The 23,696-nt window shown below is 49.8% G+C and overlaps 1 protein-coding gene across 1 annotated transcript; it reads right to left on the bottom strand.

Annotated features, from left to right (window-relative positions):
• Nucleotides 1-1,409: 1,409 nt before the first annotated feature.
• Rasgef1c (RasGEF domain family member 1C) lies at nucleotides 1,410-22,478 on the bottom strand. Its single transcript, XM_038327899.1, has 13 exons — nucleotides 22,302-22,478; nucleotides 22,065-22,187; nucleotides 21,002-21,139; nucleotides 18,966-19,166; nucleotides 18,345-18,419; nucleotides 12,177-12,266; nucleotides 10,357-10,459; nucleotides 9,855-9,934; nucleotides 9,657-9,752; nucleotides 8,514-8,609; nucleotides 4,552-4,675; nucleotides 1,987-2,059; nucleotides 1,410-1,524 (listed from the first exon to the last, which is right to left on the bottom strand). Exons 1-13 carry the CDS (start codon nucleotides 22,476-22,478, stop codon nucleotides 1,500-1,502), a joined length of 1,401 nt encoding a protein of 466 aa, XP_038183827.1. The 3' UTR covers nucleotides 1,410-1,499.
• Between the last annotated feature and the right edge of the window lie 1,218 nt (nucleotides 22,479-23,696).

Genomic DNA, 23,696 nt, shown 5'->3' on the forward strand with positions numbered 1-23,696 from the left:
TTAACCTCCATCGCTGTAATCTGCCCTGGTGTGCCACAGTAAGGGGCTTGTCAGAGTTGAGTCAACTCAGGTGCCATGCTCCTGACTCTCCCCCTGTCCTGTGAGCTAACTAGACCTCTTATCAAGTTAGTCTCTTCAAGTATCTCGGGAAGTGACTGAACAGTGACTGATACCCTGTGAAAGTCATAGCTTTGGGACACATCACTTTACATTATAAACAGCACTGCCTGGGCATTTCTTGGAGGGCTACATGTGGACAAGTCACTGGCCACGGGGAAGGCCCAAGGGCTGATGCGCTCCCTAAACTCCAGCGGACAGCGGTGAGGAGCTGCACCAGGCAGAGGAGGCAATCGTGGCTGGATACTGCCAGAACTTTCAGAATTCTAGGGACCCCCTCAGGGGCCCTTGAAGTTGTCTGTGTGGTCTGCAGGTGGGGATGGAGCGGTCCACCTTACTTTTTTTTTTTTTTGAAACAAAGTCTCTCTCTGAACTTTCAGCTTAGTAACTGGCAACACTGGCTAGCTCAGCAAGCTCCAGGACTCTGCTTATCTCTGCCCAGCCAGCACCGGGTTACAGATGTGACCCATCAACACACAGCTGCTGGCGTCCAAACTCCAGACCTCACGTTTGTACTTCACTGAGAGAACAGTCTCTCAGCCCCGCATCCTATTCGGAAAGCATATTGAAACATACGATCCCAGGGACCATCTGGGACCCCTGCACTGTATTCCGCTGAAGCTCGTCTTGGACCTAAGTATCAGAGACACACGACGGACACTCATGTGCAGGATAGGCGTATAAACGTGTTTACTTCAACTCTAATGTTTACAAGGGAGCCAGGCAGAAGGTCACGATATACACATTGCCAACTCCGTGCCTCCCGTTTGTCTTACTGACTTGGTTCACCGCTGCCGCCAGAAGGCTATCCTGATACCAGCAGGATGCAGAAGGAGATGGGTGACCGCAGGAACAAGTCCACTGGGAGGGACAGGACAGGGGCCCTTCAGCAGAATGCCAGGGGCCAGAGTGGGCTCTGAGCTGGTGCAAGCACATCTCATGCTGCACCGTGGTGCCTGCTGCAGCTACAGAAGCTCCTGAATCACCTGGTGACAGATGGTGGCGGTGATCTCCACAGCACAGGTCACTCAACAAGATCACGTGATTGCGGTCACCCAGCTCATTGCGGTAGCGGTAGCGCTGTGTCCCTGTCCAGAATGGACAGATTGAGTATGTGACCCACTCGGTCACAAAGGCAAAGTTTGCCCCAGGCATGTCACCCATGCTCTTGGAGGCCTTGTCAGGTCAGCCAGAGCTGAGATCCCAGAAAAGGTTTCCTGTGCCAAGGTGGCCATTGCGGCAGGTGCCAGCCCACAGGGACTGATTTGCAAAGTAGTGAGGTTTTGTGTCAACCTCCACCCGTTGGGCCATCTGCGACGAGGTTGGGATGGGCTGTGTCAGCTCCACTGCTTCCTCTTCCTCTTCCTCTGTCTCAGGACTTCTCATGTCTTCCCCAGAATAGAAGATCTGCAGATTCAGACACACGGGAGAATGAAGTGAGCCCCTTCCTGTGTCCACCATAGGGTCCCTTCTCAGCACAGCAGAGGTGTCCAGAGAGGGTGTGGCAGATCGTCTGAGCCCACTGCTTCTCTTTGACTTCCAATGGGCTGTGTGAACAAGCTGGAGACAGTGTGGATGGGGTGGGGTGGGGTGGGGTGCACGTGCATTTTGCTATTTTCAGGCATAAAAACACAGACCAGGAGTTCCCGGCCCTGAGATATGCATCCCGACCACCCCACAGAAGTGCAATGACCCCAACGAGGAGTCCTCGGTTCAGCCTCCTTGCAACAGCCAGAGCCCTTGAGTTCTGCTCTGATGTCGCTGTTCCTGGCGTGTTCCTCTTCCCTCCCTCAGGTCTGTCCTGGCCCCAAGTGGCCCAGCTGTCTCCCTCCAGCCACATCGCGTGCCCCATCCTGCACATAGACCCACCTTAGAGACCTCCACCTCTCCTTTTCTGTTTGGTTCTCTGGGCTCTCACTCTCATAGGAAGCCAAATACAGACCTAAACCAAAACGGAAGTGAAATTAGGCAATTATGGCAGGTGACCGTAACTCTTTGTTTACCCAGAACGTGATCTGCTTTTTGTTTGTGATTTAAACTTCTCATTTGGAGGTCATTGTTCATAGATGGTTTTAAGAAACAGCATGCGGAGATCCCATGGCCCCTCTACCCAGTTTTGCTCACAGTACCCACATACAAAACCATAATACAGAGCATGTCCTTCACTTATGGTGGTTTAATGGGCAAGTTTTTTCCTGCTCAGGATGTTATAAGGTGACACATGTAGTAGAAAACACAATCTGAATTGAATTTGGATTTTTGCCTTGGCTAGCAATAGGAAGTATGCTCCCCTCTGTGAGCTGCAGCCACACCCCATCTGTCATGAACTATTCCACACACAGTGATGTAATCTGTTTTATGTTAGGAAAGGCATGTTGGCACACCTTTGAGCCCAGCACTCAGGAGACAGAGGCACTCAGATCTCTGTGAGTTTAAGGCCAGCCTGGTCTACATAGAAAGTTTCATACCAGCCAGGGTTACATAGTGAGACCCTGTCTTAAAAAAATAAAACAAATGCCCAAAACCAAGAATAGTTGTCTTTGTGTTAGATGTCTTTGTGTTAGGATGGGTTTACTGGGGTGTCATTCCATCATGAATTGAGGTACCCTGGTACAGTGTGTACCATAATCAGGACACCGACATTGGCAGAGTTTAGACACAGACATTTCCATAACAACTAAAGCATCCATGGGCAGAGGTACCCTTTAGAGTCACACCCACATCCTTCGTTTCTCTTTCCTTTATCCTCCCCTTCCCCCTCTTCTCCCTCACCTCTCCTTCCTTCCTTCCTTCCTTCCTTCCTCTTTCTTTCTCTCTCTCTCTCTCTCTCTCTCTCTCTCTCTCTCTCTCTCTCTCTCTCTCTCTCTCTCTCTCTCTCTCTTTCTTTCTGTGATTTGGGGATTGAACCCAGGGCAGCAAATCTATCACCAAGCCACACCCTCGACGCCTGATGACCCCACCCCTACTTTTAATTTCTGACAATTACTAATATATTCTCCATTTCCTTTTTTTAATAATTTAAAAAATGTAATATAAATAAAGTCATATATATTATACACACACACACACACACACACACACACACATATCTTTTTGAGACTGGAGACTCATCTGTGAGGTGGCATGTATCAATGGCATGGATCCTGTTTGTCTAAAGCACGGGTGTATCACAGTTCGTTTAACCGTTCACCCACTGACAGACACGGGGATTGTTTTCAGCTTGAGGTTGTAACAAGGGGACTTATAGACACTGATATACGGGGTTTGTTTCTCTGTGAGCATGGACAGCGTTTGTCTAGAATGAGCCAATGCCCAGGACTGCAGTTTCTTAGTCATAAGATGTCACCGGTACTCAGTTTTACAACAAACTCTTTGTCAGTTGGGCATGCTGGTCCTTGCCTGAAATCCCAACCCTGGGGGACCCAACTGTGAGTTTGGCGCTATCTGGGTTACATAAGTTCTAGGCTAACCGGAGCTACACAGTGAGATTCTACCTCAACAGACAAAACAAAACAAATATAGATAACCACAAAAAGCAAAACCAACAAACCCCAAACCAAGACTTCTCTGTCTACACTGACGCTTCGTGGGATGTGACGCAGCTTGCTATGACACGGTTATGTCCCAATAAACCTCTGAAGGACGAAACCGCTACTGCCAAATCTGTGCATTCAATAAGCCAGACCTGGCACCACGGGCCTGCAACCCCAGCTGCTCTGGAGGCCGAGGGAGGAAGATCACAAGGTCAGGTTTGCCTGGGCTACAAAATGAGTTCAAAGCCATCCCAGGCAACTTAGTGAGATCTTGCCTCAAAATAAAAAAAAAGAGGTCTGGGGACAGAGCCCAGGGATAGGACATTTGCTGGTGATGTGTGAGGCTTGGGTTCAGTAGTTTCCAGACATCAATGTCTCATGCTAGTGTGTATCCCATGCCACCCTCACACATGTGCCCCCATACACCCACCATCCACGGAGAGACCCATAACTCCGCTCTCCTCGTGTGAGCCCCGGATCTTATCCTCACTCCCATTTTATTAATGAGGAAAACCAGGGAGGTTGATGTTGAAATGCACCTAGGCCCTACTCTAGTTCTTCCATTTTGTATGGAATTCTGACATAGTGGAAGGCAACCGTGTCCCTTAGGCTTCTCATGGCAGTGGACGTGGTTGGAAAGCTTAACGGTGACCGCCCTGTGCTCAGAGAGGGCTCTGGACTCAGGGGTCCTTGAGGTTCTACCCTGCAACCTGTTTGGTTTGTCTTGTGCTCCTTAGGAGGCACCTGGGCGCTGGTTAGACAAGGGAATGTCTAACCAGCTCCGCTTGGGGTCAGCAGGTTTGAGCTGTGTCTCTACCCAGAGTTGGGTTCCCGGCACGGTGACCGACTAAAGACTGGACAGTCCTACTGCCTGGATGCCGAGGCCATGGGGCCGCCTTACCGTCCTCGCTGAAGATGGGGGCAGTGTGCAGGTAATGAGTGATGCTGGGCTCTTGCTCAAAAGGACATTCCACTTGTTTCCAGGTGATGAACTCTCCAACCTGTTTGGCCAGTTCCAGAAACTTCTGCAGGGTTTACAGAGGCACAGAATGGAGCAAAGTGAGTGGCTTGCCTTGGCAAAGCCTTAGCTCATCACCCTTGAGTGATCTTGTGGATCTGCGAAGGAGCATGGGGCCACAGGTGACAGGAAAAGGTTTCTGGGAGTTCCGTGAGAGTCACCTTGCCCAGTCTCCTTCCTCTTAGCAATCCATGACCCCTGTCACCTTAGGCTCTCAGCCTCCCCATCAAGGCGGGGGTTGGCAGCCATTGGCCCATAGCTTTTTGAACCAGTGCCTCACTATGTAGCCCTGATGGCCTGGAACTACTTACGTACATCAGGCTGGCCTCAAACTCACAGAGATCCTCCTGCCTCTGCCTCCAGAGTGCTTGGATTAAAGGTGTGTGTCATACCTGACTGCCCACAGCCTTTGCCTGCATGTAGCAAGAATGTGAACAGCTTTATTTTAATTTCTTTTTGTGCTTTTCTTTTGGGAAAGTAACACACACTTGTTGACTTACAGGGTTATAGTTCAGCAAATATATTTCAATAAAATGTAAGTAAAGTGATTTATGTTATTTTTAATTATATGTAAATATGTAGGCATGTATACATGAGTGCTGGTGCCCACAGAGGCCAGAAGAGGGTGGTGGAACCCCTGAAGCCGGAGCCATAGTCATTTGTGAGTGGCACAGTGCTGGGAACCAAACTGGGGGCTTATGGAAGATCAGTACATGATCTTAACTGTGGAGCTATCTCTGCAACTCAGATGAGGTCTTAAAAATCTTATGACGTGTATTTATTGTGCATGTATGTATATGTGTAAGCATATGTGTTCATATGTGGAGGTCAGAGGACAACTCGTTGGAGCCAGTTCTGTCCTTCTACCATGTGGATCCTAGGGGTGGAACTCAGGTCGTCAGGCAACAAGTACGTACATCCACTGAGCTATCTCAACAGCCCTAAGTAAATTCTTTTGCCTGTATTTTTTTTAAAAAAAAATAAAATCATCTTTTAATATGCACAAGCCATTGGTTCTAGGATCCCTTCACCCCAACTGAGATACCCAAATCCACAGAGGCTCTGATCCCCTTTTGAAGATGGTGTATTATTTCCACGTGGCATATACACCTCCTGTTGCCGGCTGTTAAACCATTTCCAGGTTGCTCCTCACACCTAACACAATGTAGGAGCCATGCAGATGGTTTCTGTGTGCATTGTCCCGGGAACGGTGACAAGCGAAACAGTCTGTACTCCTTCAGGACAGATGCAAATATGAAATATTTTCCATTCTCCAATGCAGAACTCGTGGAAACAGAGGCTAGCTGCATATGTGTTTAAATATTCAAAGTATGCTAACTTTCAGCAAGGTTTTAAACACATAGCAGCGGGCTGTCCTTTGACCGTGCAATGCTTCCTGGAGGCTGATGTATTTGAGCACTTCTTCCCCAGTTGGTGGCGCTGTTGGAAGGTTATGGGACCTTTGGGAGGTGGAGATTTGTTGGGGGACAGCAGGTCCCTGCTGGTTTGGGGTCCACTTCTCGAATGCAGATGCAACGTGGTGGGCCAGCTTCCTGCTCTTTCCTCCACTCCTTCCCTTCAATGATTGACTCTCATCCCTACAGAACTATAAGCCAAAAGAAATCCTCTCTCATTCCTCCACCCCCTAGCAAAGAAAACAGGACACAGCCCAATGTCAAGCCTGGAGCGGAGAACCTGCCCTGTGTCATTCCGCAATCAGCCCTGGTGGTGGGGTCTACCGCACCTGCCTCCCGCATCTGCTCCCTCAGTGTGTGGTCACATGAGTGGGTATTTCATAGTCTTCCTCAGCTCTGATTCTAGGGACCAATTCAAGAAGAGGAAATGATGGAGTCCCTACTCCCAGTTATGTGTCAGGATCACCACCAGGAAAAGCCCATCCCAGGCTCCTGAGCCCTTGCTGTCTCATCCACGTGGCCTCTAGACAAGAGCCTGGGACCACATGCTGGGTTGGACAGTCCCCCTGACTCTGCCAGGCCTGTGGGTCACCTGAGATTGATGCAGACACCAGCTAAAGGACAAAGAGCCCAGGCTTGGCCCAGGCTTGTGCTGTGGTCCTCAAGAACAGGAGACACCCAAAGAGGTTTTTTTTTTTTTTTTTTGGTTTTTCAAGACAGGGTTTCTCTGCAGCTTTTTTAGAGCTTGTCCTGGACCTAGCTCTTGTAGACCAGGCTGGCCTCGAACTCACAGAGATCTGCCGATCTGCCTGCCTCTGCCTCCCGAGTGCTGGGATTAAAGGCGTGCACCACCACCGCCTGGCCACCCAAAGAGTTTTTGACAGCCTCCAAGACCTCTGTCTGACCATAGTTGTGGCCCAATTTACAGAGGGAGAGGATGAGCTTCCAATAGAGCAGCAGCGGCCTTACTAATGCTGCGACCCTTTGATACAGCTCCCTATGTGGTGACCCACGACCATAAGGTTATTTTTGTTGCTACTGTAAGTTTGTTACTGTTGAGAATTGTAGTGTAGCCAGATGGCAGTGGCAGGGTATGCCTTTAATCCCAGCTCTCGGGAGGTAGAGGAAGCAGATCTCTGTGAGTTTGAGGCCAGCCTGGTCTACAAAGCAAGTTCCAGGACAGCCTGGGCAACACAGAGAAACCCTATCTCAAGAAACCCCCAAAACCAAAAAACTAAAACCAGAAAAAGTAATGTAAATATCTGTGTTTTCTGAGGTCTTAGGCAACCCCCGTGAAAAGGTCATTTGATCCACAAAGGGGGTCGCAACCCAAAGGTTGAGAATCACTTATATAGGGTCAGTAACAAGTCCAGGATTTATGTCTCTTGGAGCTGAAGGCTGCATGGGCACCAGGTGACCACCGAAGGTCACTTTCCGACCTTCCTGCAGGACAAGAGCCTCTTTCCTCCCACAGATCGGAAGGTGCTACTACTTCATGCCCTGTAGGACTCTGTTCGCAGAGCCCACCGTCCACGCAGGGATGCAGGTGGGCTCTTCTAAGGCATTCGGGAACTTCAGTTCTGAGTGAGTGGCCAATACCCTGCCTGCTGTGGGACTCCTTTCCACCTGAGAGGTAACGGGGCTTCCTGGAGGAGGGGACATTTGAGCCTGGTGAGCTGAGGGAGCAGACATCTCTCTTTGCTTCTGTGCTCTGTAGTTTCTGCTTCAGAACTCCATTCCGTTGTTCCAGGTCCCTTCATTTGGGGACCTGCCCTGGTTGCCATGTACCATGCATTCATGTGGTCCTTGCAGGACCATGCCAGCTGTCCCTATAGGTCTACAATGCTGGCTTTCTATTCAGCCTGGTGCTCTTCAAGGATCAAAGTGATGCTGTACCCTGTGTACATTTAGCCCAGAGTATTGGTTGGCATGTGCCTGAGCCTCAGCCTCTCACTCTGGGTGATATTAGGGGCTCAGATAATCCCACTCTGAGATGTAAACTGCCCCTATTAATCCAGCAATTGGGGGGCTAGCAGTCCCATGTTGGCAGCTTTTGTCTCTCTCTGTGTTTGTTTGTATGACTATAGGTATATGTGGTCAAGCAGAGGCCAGAGAATAACCTCAAGTACTGTCCACCTTGCTTTTTAAGACAGTCCCTCACTGGCCTAGAGCGAGTTAACTAGGCTAGGCCGACTGGCCAGAGAGCCCCAGAGATCCACCTTTCTCCTCCTTCCAGGTCTAGGATTATGAACCCGTGCTAACAAACTCAGCGTTTCTTGACATGGGTTCCAGGGATGGAATTCAGGTCCTCAGGAAAGTACACCACACGTACTTCTCTGAGGCATCTCTCAAGCTTCCCCCCTTACTGTTGCTGGGGACTTTTAGCAGCGTGTCTTCTTCATTGGCATCATTGAAAGCCTGCGGACCCACCTCGAAGTTGACATGCCCATTGGGAAGGCGGTTGGCACAGCCTTCATTGAGGAAGTAGATGTCCTTGATGAGCAGGCTGAAGAAGGGGATGACAATCTGGAAGGGAGAGGGTGCAGATCAACGTAAAAGCGCGGGCCCCACCCCAGCAACCCAGAGCTAGAAGAGGGCTCAGAGCACAGGCACATGAAACCCTTGCCTGTCCACCTACCCCCCAGCCACCCAGCCTCAGCATGGACGGGAGAAAAACCATGCAGAGATCCACCGTGGCAAGTGACTTCTCCAATCGGAGTTCAGCCCAGCGTCTACATATTCGCCCTACAGTCCAACTCCTGAGCTGTGAGCCTGTACCTCTGCAAATGACACGCGGCACCACCCGTGTCCTGGGAACAGAGGAGCAGTCGATGGACTATAACAAGGCTGGGATAGTCACAGTTGTGCAAGACGGGGTTGGATACCTGGCTCTGCCATGGCCTTACAGTACAACTGTACAGTGAAGAATCCTCTCAGGGACTCAGTCTTCCAATCTGGCAATGGGAATGCTGAAGCCCATCAGAGTTAAGTGGCGAGCAGGGCAGCATGGAGCCCACATGCATAGATAGATGCTCAGTGGAGAGAGGTCCCTGCCTTGCTGTCTGGCTTCCTAACATCCTGGCTCCTGGGATGGGGCAGGCTTACTAGGACAGAGACGGGGCCAGGTTCCTGACTGCTACAGTTTGGATCCTGTGTTTTCCAAAGGCCCATATGGCTATGGCTTGCTTCCCAGGGGGGTGTTTGTGGGAGGATATGGAAACATTAGGAGGTAGAGTTTAGTTAGCAAGAGATATATGTCTTTGAAGGGACTATGAGACCTTTCTCCTTTCTCCTCGTTGGCTCCCCTACCATCAAGCGAGCAATTTAATTCTTATCATGTGTCTTTCCCATAAAAGGCCCACAGCAACAAAGTCCTCCAACCATGGACTGAAACCATCGAAACCATCAGTCCAAACCAATCCCTTTATAAGTTGGTTGTGTCCGCTATTCGGTTACAGTGACAGAGAGCTGATTAACAAGACTGATACAGTCTTATCCAGTCAATACTACGGCCTGGAGAAGGAAGGGGCAATGAAGGCGGACACTTCTGACCTTTGACGGTCTCTTCCTTACCTTCTCTCTGCTGCTGTGAGCAGTCAGCGAGCGGTGAGCTGCCCCACGCAGGGCTGTCCTATAGTTGCAGAAATTCCCCGTGGGGTCCATCTGGTGCTGGGAGGAGACAGGGAGGTGTGGGAGGAGACAGGGAGGTGTGTGAGCAGCTATACTCAGGGACTGGCTGGCCACACCCCATAGGGTAGAAACCCTGTTTACCTCTAGGATGAAGAACTTGGCTGTTTTCACTTTGGCCCAAGTCTTCTTCAGCCTGGAGACAGGGCTCATGTTCATGCCGGCTAAAAGAAGGTGTTCAGAGTTGGGAAGGCCCCTCCAGCCTGGACAGTCCCCTTAGATCCCAGAGTGTGCCCCTAGTGTGGCTGAAGGGTGGTTCAGTGGGTAGGGGCTGGCGTTCATTATACCGAGGTTGTCAGGTAACTTTGACCCTGTCCCAACTACACAGGCCTACCGTGGCATCACCAGGATCCATTTTGATCTGTCTTAAGGTGTATACTGACGAATGCTTCAAATGCACCCTTGGGGGACAGACCCTGCTTCAAATGGACCGCCTCCATCAGCCTCTGATGTGGGCAGGGATGTGGCCCACTGCCACCCGCCGTGGAGAAGACCTCGACAAGCACCCCACCTGCCGGCTGTGCCCACGTTAACCTCTCGGGTGGTCCCCACACAGGCTACTTCAGGTCTGGGCAAGCTCACTCACAGATAATGGCCATGAGGGAGTTGAAGTTGCCGATGTTGAAGCACTCGCGGGCCACGTCAATGAAGAACTCGATCACCTGTGCTCTCTGCTTCTTCTTGGCTGGCTGGGGACAGTACATCAGAGCTTCATGGGCACGCGTCCCCGCTCTGTGCTGCTCAAACACCGCATTCAGGCAGCCTCCTCCTGCCCTTCTCAAAGCCCACTTCACTGTGGGTAAGTCCAAGGCCCAGGGTCTTGGGACCCTTTGTGGCAGAGCCAGCACACGCCTCCTAAGTGTGAGGGCAGATGTGACCCCGTGATGCTCCCGTGGGGCACAGGTGTCCTGAAGGGGCTGCAAGGCGTCTTTGGGATGGTGCCCCCTCAAGGCTTACCATCCCCTGAAAGACGGAAGTACTGACATTTTCTTCCGACCCACCATGGAATTTGCTCTCTCCTCAGTGAGGGCCAAACAGCAAGCCCGGGGCCTGCTGTTTATGCTGTGCCCCTACCCCATTGCTTTTTGTGCTGCCCCTTTATTGCTTTCTGTCAGAAAACTACGCCACTAGGAAAAATCACCTCAGGGACAAGTGCTTGGGACTCTACCTTTCTGGTGGGTCAGAATCAAACTGTCCTTGGGTCATCCCAGGAGGGTTCCTGAGTGTCCAGCTGCGCTCTGTCCAGCCTCCACACAGATAAAAACCCTGGCTTAGCCGCTGAGCCAGCAATGCAACTATGGGAACGGGGCCAGGCCAGTACAGCTCAGGTGGACCCTGCTTGTCCATCCACACAGTCATGGTCTCTCTGGCCACCAAGAAGTGCACTGTGACATGTCTGGAGATGTGCCACCAAAGTCCCTGCAAGGAGTGGTCTCTGCTGCAGAGAGCTGCCCACCTGAGATCTAGTCCTGCCCTTCAAAAGGCAACACACTCACCAACGACAGTGACAGAGTCAGGTGAGGTTTAGAGAAAGGCTGACCTCTCACCCAACGTGGACACCACAGAGCAGCTGGGCACACGCCTGACAGCTCTGTCCCTCTCTCAGGTGCAGACCCCTAGTGAGCATTGACCCTTGACCTCTGTCCCAGTGAGCCCAACTGGACTAGACAGTCTCTCCTCTCGTACCTCACCTTAGAGGACACAAGGAAACAAAGATGCCAGGCAGGGCGTGGCCAACACAGCCAACACCAGGACGCCAAAACTTCCTGCTGGCAGAAGCACTCACTGGCCTAGACTTGGTTTGCAATTCAGTTTTTTTTTTAAAGAATTATGGTTCATCATTTTCTATATTCCAAAAAAATGTCAGATAAAAAGCGCCCTGGAGACTGGTGGCTTGGGTGAAATCGTCCGTATCCTTCAGAGCACTGAATAAGCATTCAAAGCAAGGCTGCTCCACACCATGAGACCGCAGCAATAACCCGCTTTTCTCCTGCAATGTCATTCAGTGACAGCACTAGCAATAGCATACACAGCCTCAGAAGACACTAGGCAAAAGCAAGAGGGGCTTGGTGTCAAATAAAACAAAGGACTTAGGAGTAGGTTTATTTCCAATCTCACTATTGGCCTGGACTTTCAATTTGCAATTTTCTAGTTCTTAAAGGTTAGACCATGTTTTACCCCCAAGCCCCAAGCAAGCTACACAACCCAGCAGCCCGAGGCAGACAGGCCTAGACTGAAGCACACAGTGGGCTGCCCTCACGCCTCAACAAGCAATCCGACTTCCTCTGCAGTCTGGTCTGGCAGGGTGGTCGGCCACGCCCTGGGTTTGGGAGGTTGGGGTTCAGTACATCCTTCCAACCCCCAGGTAGCCTGTGACTGGCAGGCAGGGCCAAGCAGACTACTCACCATGCAGATTTCAGTCGCTACGAGATAGCACAGCCGGTTGAACCACTTCACATAGGCCTCTACGTTGTTCGTCTTGTCATTGAAGCGGGGCTAGGAAAGACATATGGGCTGAATCTCCTTGTTGGTGAGTTTTCAGAGTGCAGAATCAGATCATAGTCATAACGGAGAACCCAGACACTGTGATGGTCTCAGAGTCAGTCAGAAACACAGTGACCCAAAGTGTAACTTCCTGGTCTGCTTCCTACAGGCTGGAGGCTCTAGTCTGGTCCCCACCGTCACAATGTGGGAGGCCTTGGTTCCATCCACAGCACCAGATGAAGTACAAATGTATGAATTAATGAGGCTGTAATTCAGAATTTACTTGTATGCACACATAATCGATATTTATTATCCATAGATTCTGTATTTGTAAATTTGTCTACTGCTTAATTGTTTCTGTAATTCCAGCAGCTTGCATTACGTTCCCATTCATTGGCGTGCAGGGACAGAAAGGCAAAACATTTGAGCCCCTCAACTTACATAAGCATTTCCAGCTAAGACTGGACTAAAGGAAGCTGTTGTGTCCTGTTTCTGCTCGTGCTCTGAACAAGGATCCTTTCCCCTGCCTTTGTTTGGTGTCTCTCCTATTGTTGTGTTTTCTTTAGAGGATAGTTTCAGTGTTTTGAAAGGATCCCAAGAATAATACTGAAGTGATATGTTTCATTCCTAAGAACACAAAGGTTAAGGTGTGTCCTACACAGAAAATAGGTGCTAGGAGGCCTTCATTTATCTGTGACATACAGAATTAGATAGACAGATATACGGATAGACAGGTGAACAGACAGACAGACAGACAGACAGACAGACAGAGACAGACAGACAGAGGGAGAGACAGACAGTAGGTAGATAGATTATATATATATATATACGTATATATGTATATATATACGTATATATATATATATATGCCGATAGATATTTCCTTTCTGTGTTGCTGTTGATGAAACCCAGGGCCTTGTGCGTGGCAGGCAAACATACTACTTCAGAGCTATGGCTCAGACCCAGGCACGAGTTGACCTGGCCATTTACACTGAGCTCAGGGTTAAACAGGGATGCACAGTAGATAAGTGCCTTTTAACATGAGCACATAACCACGACTATGTGTTGATTGCATGTAGACGGTGTTGAGAAGTCTGCCAGAGTCTAATGTTGCATTCCACACCCTCCCCCACCAGGAGCAGAGGTTTAGGACTGCTAATTTGATGTCTGTGTTGGCATTCACATAATGACTGGGAATAGCAGAATCAACTCTATGAATGTGAGTAGTATGTATGTGTGTAGTATGTATGTATGTGCATACCTGTAACTATAGATTTTCATTTTAACCTTTTCCTGATACATAAAATGTCTGGGGAAAAACCAATTTCAATCTATGCTGAATGTTCTATTATATATATACATATATATATATGTATATATATCATATATGTGTGTGTGCATGTGTGTGCTATTGTTAAAATGATTAAACTTAAGATAAAGAAATTTGTATGGGGGCTGGAGAGATAGCTCAGTGGTTAAGAGCATTGCCTGCTCTTCCAAAGGTCCTGAGTTCAATTCCCAGCAACCACATGGTGGCTCACAACCATCTGGAATGCGGTCTGGTGCCCTCTTCTGGCCTTCAAGCATACACAGAGACAGAATATTGTATATATAATAAATAAATAAATAAAAATTAAAAAAAAAAGAAATTTGTATGTTGAGCCAGCGGTGGTGGTACGCACCTTTAATCCCAGCACTTGGGAGGCAGAGGTAGGCAGATCTCTGAGTTGAAGTCAGCCTGGTCTATAGAGTTAGTTCCAGAGCAGCCAGGACCACACAGAGAAACCTTGTCTCAAAACAACAACAACAAGCAAAAACAAACAAAGAGATGTGTATGTTAAAACTTCCAGGGTAATTTTCAATTAACAGAGGAGGTAGACGGAAAAAGACAAAGAGAAAGGAGAGAGAAATAAATCGGGAGATCAAGGGAAGAGAATGACAAATGCCACAGCAGTCAATGAGGACAAGCCCTTGCAGATCAGCAATTATAATCAAATCCCATTTCTTGCCACTTTCTAAGTGAAGAATATAAGTAAAAAAGAAATGGGAAATTATACATTTTATAAATGTCACATAGCTATTTGGAGGATCCGATCCTAATCTTTGTGGCTCAACTAAGATTTTTCAATTTTCTGGTGGACTTATCAGGATAGAACCCCACCGGGAGTACAGAAATAACTGTAATATCTGGACAGGTTTTAAGGCAAAAACTATTCTGAGGGAAAAGCTTTGTAGAAGCAATTAAAGGGCAACCACACAATAAGAGGTCCAATCCGTTGGGACAATGTCATGAATGTAAGCATGGTTGTGCTAAGTAACATGTCTTCAAAGTGTGGAGGAAGGGCTGGTGAGATGACTCGGTTTCCCGAGTTTGATGCCCAGAACCACAAAAAAGCCAAGCTTGGTGACGCTCACTTGCGATCCTACTGATGTGATTGTTACATTGATGAAGAAACAGCAAGATAAATCACAAAGAATATTAAAGAGATGCCAATGTGGTTGTGAAGAAATTATGGAGAACAGTTATTAGTGAGCGACTTTCTATCTTAAATATGAAGACGGAAGGGAAATGGTTGAATTCCTATAACACTGCCAGAAGCTACAGAATAACTTAAGAGGAAAGAGCAAAGCCGGGACCAGCTACCCAGAAGGCTGAGGCAGGGGGATCCTAAGTTCAAGATCTGATTAAACTAGTTAGTGAGCCTGTCACACAATAAAAAGGAAAAAAAAAAAAGCACAAAGAAGGGTCGGGAGTATAGCTCAATGGTAGAGTGCCTGCCCAGGAAATAGAAGGCCCTAGGTTCGGTCCTCAGTACCCCTTTGTGTGGGTGGGGAAAGGATAAAGAGAAAATCTAAACAGTCTTATAGTCACTAAATAATAATAAGGATAAACTAAGAAACAATCTAACGAGAGAACGCTTGACGATTTCTGGAGGACAGGTTTCTTTAAGAACACACCAGACTTGGACGTTTTCCTGGCAAATGCTGACGAATGCCCCAGCAATAGGCAGTTCAGTCTTTTATACATAACAGAGAAAAGAGAAAGAGCAGCCAAAAATAGTATCAGGAAGAAAAGTACCGGTCAGTCTTACTCATGATTAACAGTGGCAGATGCTCTAAACAAAACAGCACACAGGGCCCAGGGATGCATGGAAGAGATGAGGGTTTATCTTATCCTTGTCCTGCTTATTTCAGACATGTAAGGTGGATTCAACATTGATTTAAAAAAAAACTAATAAAAACAACCACGTCACAGTTTAGGGGAGAAGCAACATGTGAGTTCTGTGGCAATGCATCATTATGAAAATATTTCTTACATCTCAGAGACAGGAACTTTTGCTGGAGCTTACAGCCAAGGTAATAATATACCTTGAGGTCACATAAGAGTGTCCGATATTCTGCTGTGTACTCAGTCTGTTTGTTCAACCTGCCTCTAAGAGAACTTGCCATGGATTCTCCACACAATCAGCTTTTGCAGCCTCCACTAATCCATAGCTTAGCTTTAATCTTCAATTATGTATTCTTTCAGGCCCCTGGCCTGGAGCAATGCATGTGTGTTCGCATGTGTGCTATGAAAATTATTGGCTGGAAATAGCAGACAGGACAAGAGACTCTGTGCGATAAAGTATCTGCCACAGATGCTCAAGAGAGCATGGAGATAGTCTGTTTGCAGAACCGTTTGCTGTCTGCATCAGTTGGAATGGGTAGGCTCATCCCTTGTGAAACTCTGTTAGAGATTTCTGTAAAGTGCCCATCAGTCCTCCCTCATGAGATGCCTTCTGTGCTGTTCAATAAAGGAGAACAAAGTCCTTTGTTAGGGACAGATTCAGGCAGGCTCAGTATCAGACTCATCTGACAGACAGATTACAGACAGCTCAGAAATCATAAGCTACACAGAGACAGAGGGCACATGGAAAGGAGCGGAGGATTCAAACTGGGCTCACTCTTGGACAAAGTCCTCCAAGAGAAGGTGTTAGATGCTTTTCCTGAATGTGATGCCGATGCGTATCAGTGCACCCGAGACTGCCTCTAACACCTTCAGTCTGTTCAGAGTAATAGAGCCAGAGAAAGAATCCAACAGAACTGAACAACCACCCAGGACGGACCTCTTGACAAACTAAGAAGCAAGGCTCCTTTCTGATACCTGAGGAAATAATTTAACAGTAAACACACTCAGGTATGACCTGCTAAAGGCTTTCCTTCTAAACTCAGGAAAAGAAGGCTCTCTTCCCTCAACACCCCTGCTTGACATTGTAGCAGGGTGTGTGTGTGTATGTGTGTGTGTGTGTGTGTGTGTGTGTGTGTAAGTTGGTGGTGCTGTAAGCAAAATTGGGCTGTGTGTGTGTGTGTGTGTGTGCGCGCGCGCGCGCGTCCCGCATTAAGTAACAATCTTATCATTTCAGAGATCTAAAGTGACAGAGGAAGGCCTGTCTACTATTCCTGTCCCTTTTATACCCGAGGTGTTTCTATTTTACGGCTGCCACAAAAACAAAATGAATACTGTTTCAGGGGCTGGAGGGATGGCTCAGTGGTTAAGAGCACTTGCTAGAGGCTCCCAGCATCTATGTGGTGGCTTAGGGGTAGAATATTCGCCTAGCATGCACAAGGCTCTAGGTTCAATGCCTAACACCTAAAAGAAAGTTGTATTTAGTACTGTCAGTTACAAAATTGATATACAAAATAATTACTGTTGTCTTAAGGGGGAGCACCTGATTGGCCTCAAGTCAGTTTTCACTGAATACTATTTTGACTTGAACGACAGAGAAACTCTCATTAGTCAGAGCAGCATTTGGCTGACCTTGCTTTGATAATGGATGAGAAGCTTGTCACCTCCAAGAGAACAATTCATAGCATTTGCAGCCAATGATGAAGTTCAAGCTTTCAGGAGAAACTTGGAACTTACAAAACTCTGTCCACCTCTGTGAGCGTTACAGCCTCTGAGTTTTCATAGCTTTTCTCTCCCCCCTCCCCAAGCAGTACGGAGATCTGCTTCACACAGCATCTCCGGGTTTTCTCAAATGGCCGATGTACGCATAATCACATAGCCAAGGTGTATGACAGTCCAGTGAGTGTCACGGTATTTGGAAAGCTCGATGATATATTTTTGGATCTCATGTTACAATGGGCGTTTAAAAATCAGCACTTGCAATATCTAACAAGAATATGCACAAATATCTCACACGAGTTTCAAAGATTTCAAATTCTCAACTCTAAACCCGTGAAAGCCCCTCCCCGCAGGAGATCGGCTCTGGGATGGAACCTAGGGTTTCCTGAAGGAGGAAAGGGCTCTGCCCTTGACTTCCAGCCCCCAGCCTGAGGACGTACGTTTACAAAGTTGAAGCCATTGCTCCTCGACCTTGTAAAGTCACGTGATCTTTACCAACAGCGCCCAAGAGCCCTGTTTTCCTCCCAGAGGCACACACAGTATGTCTAGCTTATGCTCCTTGCCCCTCTACACTACAGCATTTAATCTGCACTCCTTTTGTTAGATGGAGCCTTGACTAGAGGATGTTTACAGTTCTGGCTAAATCTAGCCTTTTGGTTAGACGCCCTACTCCGGTGGCTGGGCCTCTAGGAGCTAAGAAGTAGCTCTAAATCCTGGCGTGGCTCAACGTGCCCAATCTTCTCAAGGCCGCCAATTTTTTCAAGCACGGGGTACCAGCCGGCACTTCCGTCAGTGGCCGCTGGAGGGCACCAGCTCCCGTAGAAATGCACAGGGAGGACCCGCAGGTCCTAGGATGTGCAAGATGCATCCTATATCCAATCTCTACCCAGTGTAGGAGCCAGACTCAAGGTGATAGCAGGTTTACCGAACACTCCTCCACCTGGCTGAATGAGTGATCTGATGGGGTTCACCCAGTAAGTCTCATGGGCTCCCTGGGACTCGGTGCTGTTGCCATCTGAGCTGGAAAGCCCTGGGTAGGGTGGCCTGGGGCGCTCCATTCTGTTCTGAGCATCATCAAGGCTCCCTTAGTTGATGCCCGTGAGATCCATCCATATCAAACACCCCCCACTACACCCTCTCCACCCCCCACCCCCTACCCTCTCACTCCCCACACCCTGGTCGAGGTTCTTCCAAGAACCTTTTACCTTTGTGCCCTCCAGGGGGTCCTTGTTCACAAAAGCCTGGACAAATTCTTCAGGTCCAATGTGTCTTAATCGCTCCTGCATGGGGAAGGAAGAAGAGTCAGGAGAGAGGGAAGGTGTGGGGAGGGGGTACACGTGGGGAGGCAGCAAGGATGCCATCAGGGGTCAAGTGTGGCAAGAATGTGCCCACTTCCCTTCATTGCTTCTCTCAGGGGTCCTTTGGCCTCTGCACCTACACAGAACCCTGTGTGTTTGGGGCAAGGTCAGCTCATTCCCTTTTCTGGGCAAGAAGGAGGGCTTAGCTGTTGCTCTGGAAAGGGCAGTCTCCCCTGTTCCCCACCCCCAGGCATGTAGGGCCCCAATGGGAAATTCCTTTGGCCTGAGAAGAGCACACAGTGAATAACATCATGAGAGAGTTTGAACCCAATTCCTCTGTCCCCAGCCTAAACTATTATGCTGGCACTTCTAGACCTCCTGTGCCACCCCCAAAAATGCTCCAGGGTCCTTCTGCAGATGCCCATGGTCCCTGGGCCTAGATCCCTGGGCTTGCCTGAGATCAGAAAAGACAGGCTGGGAGCAGCATTTGGCTGTTTGCAATTGCTCCCTTCCCTGGGTCCCACTCACCAGCTCCACATGGGTCAGTTGCTGGGCCAGCGTGTAGGGGTCACTGCAGACACCTAGGAGTTCCCTGTGGATGGAGGCTGGTGGCTTGGTCCTGTACGAGATGGGCTTGTCCGCCCCTACCAGGCCTTCTGGCCCCTGGCCAAGTGATGCCAGTTTCTGGTGCAGAGTCTGCAGGAGCTGATGCATCCTGTTCCCGTAGGTCTAGGGCGGGGCGAGGGGAGAAGGTGCTCAGGCCTGAATACCCACACCCCAAACTCAACCACAGCTGCAGGCTCTAGGACGAGTGTGTGAACGTGAGTATGCGTGCATGTGAATGCAGGCGCGTGGGCATGCACATGTGTGCTTGTGTGTGTACACGCATATGTGTGCATGTGTGTGCAGGTGTGTGTGCATGCATGTGTGTGCTTGTGTGTGTATGCATGTGTGTGCAGGCACACACACGTGCATGCATGTGTGTGCCTGTGTGTGCCTGTGTGTGTGTGTCCATGTGCATGTGCGTGTGTGTGCCTCTGCAGACAAGGCCAGGTACCAGCAAACACGCTGGGACCTGGGATCTGGGACCTGACAAAAAGACCTTTCGTTGGACTTGTGGTAGTTGGGGCCAAAGTGAAGGCCAGTTGGAGAAGGCTGCAGGGTTACAGGTGGGAGCTTAGGAATACTTTGGGTAGAACATCTCTGGCTAACATGGCTGCAGGGCAGGGTGGGGAAGGCACCCAGGGAAGGAGAAAGAGAAGGAAGGGAAGGCATGGGACAGGCCCTGCCTGGAGCACTGACCTCTTACTGGCTCTGTGGGAACCATTCTGCTCCCTGAGCCCATCCAGCTCAGAAAGGCCTTCCCAACCAGTCTCATGCTCCTGCCTCAGCCTCTAGCAGTGTTACCTTCTTCAGTGTGACTTCTCTTTTTGGGCCCCAGCTAAAATAATGCTGCACAGGACAGGATGTGCCATCTCTGTCATGAGAGCCCAGCCCAGTTCTGGGCATGCAGCACGTACTCCACAAACAGGGCAGGGACAAACCCGTTCCACATGGAGCTCGGGACAACGGCCTGCTTTGGATTATGCTCTGGGCTGGGGGCTGGAACAAGAGGTTCCTGCAGGGGCATCCTCTTCTACCCACAAGGGGAAATCCATTGTATCTCCTTCAGAGATCATATTTATTTAAAAATATTTTTAAAATAAAAAATAGATGTATGCGTGATTTGTTTGTTTGTGGGTGCGCACACTTCAGTGGAGGTGCCCTCAAAGGCCAGGATAGGGTTTGAGCCCCCTAGAGCTTGAGTTACAGGTAAGTTGCGAGCTGCTTGGTGTAGATGAACTGACCTTAGTCCTTCTGCTCTCAACCGCCCCTGAGTCACATCAGTCCTAGAGACACTACTTCTAAACAGAGATGCCATCGGCTTAGCTGGGTTTATTGAGACATCCATATATTGGAAGAGTTTTGGCCAGTAACCCAGAATAGACCTCTGAGCGTGTAAACCTGTGGCAAATGTCACACATAGAGATGACTGCACACCTCATGAGCCAAGGAGTCATCCCGAGAGCTGGCAGATCAGCAGTAGGCAGTTGGGGGAGCCGGCTTTCTCAGGCGCTCTTGGGGTTCATCTGTAGAGCTCTAAAGCCCCCAAATGACAGGTCCTTGGCCACAAGCACTGACAGCCAGTTTGACCCTGCATGGGGAGCGGGGCAGTGGGAGGGGGGCCTCTGTGGCACAGGTCCCTGGATATGGGACTTTGTAGGTGGCTTAGTGGGTCAGAGAGTCACTGCCGGGCAACCAGTCCATCTGAGCCCATTGGTGGGTCCTACTCACCACTTAACGCTGTTGCCAGGATGGAAGGGAGAGATACTGGGCCTAAACAGGGTCCTGGATTCCCTCTCAGCTATGTAGGGTCTGGTTCCTCCATGGGCTCCAGAAGGCCCATTGAAGGTTTATACTATGCAGTTTTAGGGAAAGAAGAGCCCAGAGGAGGCTAAAACAGGCTCAGGACCCGTATAGAAAGACACAGGAAGGGGAAGTGACGTCCACCCTGGCTGGCCCACCTCGTCACAGGGGGCGATGCGGCCCACCACGTCTGTCAGGTGTCCGATGGTGGACTCCTCTTCAAAGTCCCGTGGGAAGGTTTCAGTCCACTCAGCCAACAACTGGAGCAATTTGGCACCAAACTTCCGGACTCGGGCCTGCAAGGAAGAACAGAAGCAGGGGCCACTCAGCAGGATGCAGGGAGGAGTTGTCAGGGCCCCACTGAGCATGCTCTGCCTATCTGGAGCATCCCTGGTCTCTCCCTTTCTGGGAGTTAAGGTATCTTAGTTTTCCCATGGGGCTCCCTCTCTTTTACCAGAGGCTCAGGCCCAGCTGACTCAACTCAGAGAAAGAACTATATGAGCTCTGGCCAATTAGATCCTCGTGTTCTAATTTATCGTGTGTAATGACTGACGCACAGATGAGCATATGACCTAAGGCAGACCAATGAAATCTCAACCTTTTACCTTTAAAGGTCTTTCCAGGAGATTGGAAGGTCAGAAGGTCTCCTTGACAAAGGAGGCCACCTACCACCATGCCCGAGAATCTGCCAGCACTAGATGAGCCCTTAATCCCAGGTGAAGTCATGGCAGAGCATCTAAGTGAGGGTGACCATGTCCTAGTTCTGTGATTTGGGCCCCTCAAAGAGAAGGCAGTTACCTGCGTCAGCCAAGTCCCTTTAGTTGGGTCAGTTGAAGTTGAGTTTCTATCATTCTACCCAAAAGCCAGACTGACACAGCTGTAGAAAATCATAATTCACAGGACCAGGTCAGGGAGAAGGGAAAGAGTCTGAGGAGCCATGGCACGGAGAAGCCGTCCTTCTCCTACAGAAGTGGATCGAGCCCAGCAGAGGCATGGGGCCACCCCAGGCCACAGGGGGTAAGGGCCCCATAAACTAGGCTCTGGGGACACATCACGAGCTTAAGAAGATCTCACCAAACTTTGGGAAATGGCACAGGTGTAAAGGTGCCTATCCTTCCAGAGGGCAGAGCAACCACTTCCCCCCAGAGAGGCTGACCCTGTGAGGTCACGCCCTAGGACACGGATGCACTCAGGGGCTCCCTGGCCTGCCCAGCCCCTCACCTTGTCCAGCACCGGCTTGTCGAGCTGTTGCTGCTCTATGCACAGGTGGCACACCCGAGCCAGGAGCTCCCGGGGCTCGATGAAGAGACGCGAGCTCAGCAGGAAGGTGAAGATGTAGGCTTTCTGGTGAGGACACCACACAAGCTCATCAGGCCACAGAGAGTGGTCGCCAGCCTACCCCAGCTCCCCCGGCACAAGGCCCTTCCTAGTCCCACCAGCTGCCCCATGCTCACCTACCTCGGGGTAGTAATCGGCTGTGGGCACTAGGTGCTGAATCAGGGTGTCCAGAGAGGCTGAAGATGGAGCTCCATCTAGGAGGGGCTGTCCAGCCTGCTCGCCTTCTGTGGACTCTGTGGGAGGTGGGCTGAAGCTGCCCGGGGTGACCATGTCGGAGGCACTCAGTGTCCGGGGCATGCCTGCCTGCAATGGCAAGAAAGAGTTGGGGTAACATAAGCTGGAGCCCACTGACTCCCTGGGCTCCAGTCTGAAGAACTCTGTCTCTCACTGTCCGCATTGTGTGAAGCTGCCAGTGTCCCTTACTTCACAGCCCAGCATCCACTTTCCATTTTCTTACAGCCCCTCGGTTCCTCCCCCAGGAACTGTCTCTTCTTTACTGTCTGTTTCTCCAGAACCTCTCTTCTTGGAAAACCCCTCCATAAAAGCTGCTTCTCTCTCATTTTATAGTTCAGGCTGGCTGTAGCTCTCAGCAACCCCCCTGCTGCTTCAGACTCATTTAGTGTTGGCACTATGGCGGTGAGCCACCATGCACACGAAAAGTTGTTTGTCCAAGTACCCCGTAGTCACCGTAGCTACTGGTCACAAAGTCTGGCTCAGGTAGGATTCTGATCCAGGCTAGGGGTTCAGGAACAACCCCAGATCTTCCTTGACATTTGGAAGCTATTGTTCCCCTGGGGTCCCATTGACTGGGCTTTGGGGACTGTGAGCTCGATGTCGTTGAGTTCATCCTGTTACTGTGAGGATCTGGGAAAGCAGGCACACTCTTTTTGTGGGGAAAGAACTGGGAGTGAACCCTTGTGCATACTACCCAAGGGCTCTACCACTGAGCTAACATCCCCATTTACTACTTTTCATTTTGAGACAGGGTCTTCTAAGTTGTCCGAGCTGGCTTTGTATGCACTCTGTAGTCCAGGCAGGCCTTGAACTTATGATCCCCTTGCCTTAGCCTGCTGAGTAGCTGAGATGACAGGCCTGTACTATCAGGGCTGTCTGAAAGCAATCACCTTCCAAGAACAGTGCTGGAGCTCCTGGATGCTCTGCCTGAGCCATTACCTGTTAGATACACCTGCTAAGTTGGAGTTCTTGCCAGTGTAGTTAAAATCACTGCCTCCTGCAGCTGCCCTTCCAGGCACTTTGTGATATGGGCTCACTCACCTGCCCAACTCTGCTTCCTCCCTTTCCCTTTTCCCTTCCTCCCTTTGGTTCCTTTGCCAACCACCACGCTCTACTCTCCAAACACGTCCCATTCTGAGCGTGACACACTGTCCTACCTGCGGGGTGGCTCTTCCACCGTCCTCGCTCTTCCCCCAATACATGTCAGAAACACCTCTGGGGCTATCCCTGCTTCCTCCCAATGTCCCTCTACTGCAAGGCCATGCCTAATCCGTCGTGGAT

The sequence above is a fragment of the Arvicola amphibius genome, chromosome 4, assembly GCF_903992535.2.
Source record: "Arvicola amphibius chromosome 4, mArvAmp1.2, whole genome shotgun sequence".
NCBI classification, from domain to species: Eukaryota; Metazoa; Chordata; class Mammalia; order Rodentia; family Cricetidae; genus Arvicola; species Arvicola amphibius.

Coding starts and splice junctions, on each gene's coding strand:
- Rasgef1c (XM_038327899.1), bottom strand. CDS start 22,478: ATGCCCCGGACACTGAGTGCCTCCGACATGGTCACCCCGGGCAGCTTC. Junction 9,935..10,356: donor CTCCCTCATGGCCATTATCT/GTGAGTGAGCTT, acceptor ACCTTCTTTTAG/CCGGCATGAACATGAGCCCT. Junction 9,753..9,854: donor CCAAGTTCTTCATCCTAGAG/GTAAACAGGGTT, acceptor GTCTCCTCCCAG/CACCAGATGGACCCCACGGG.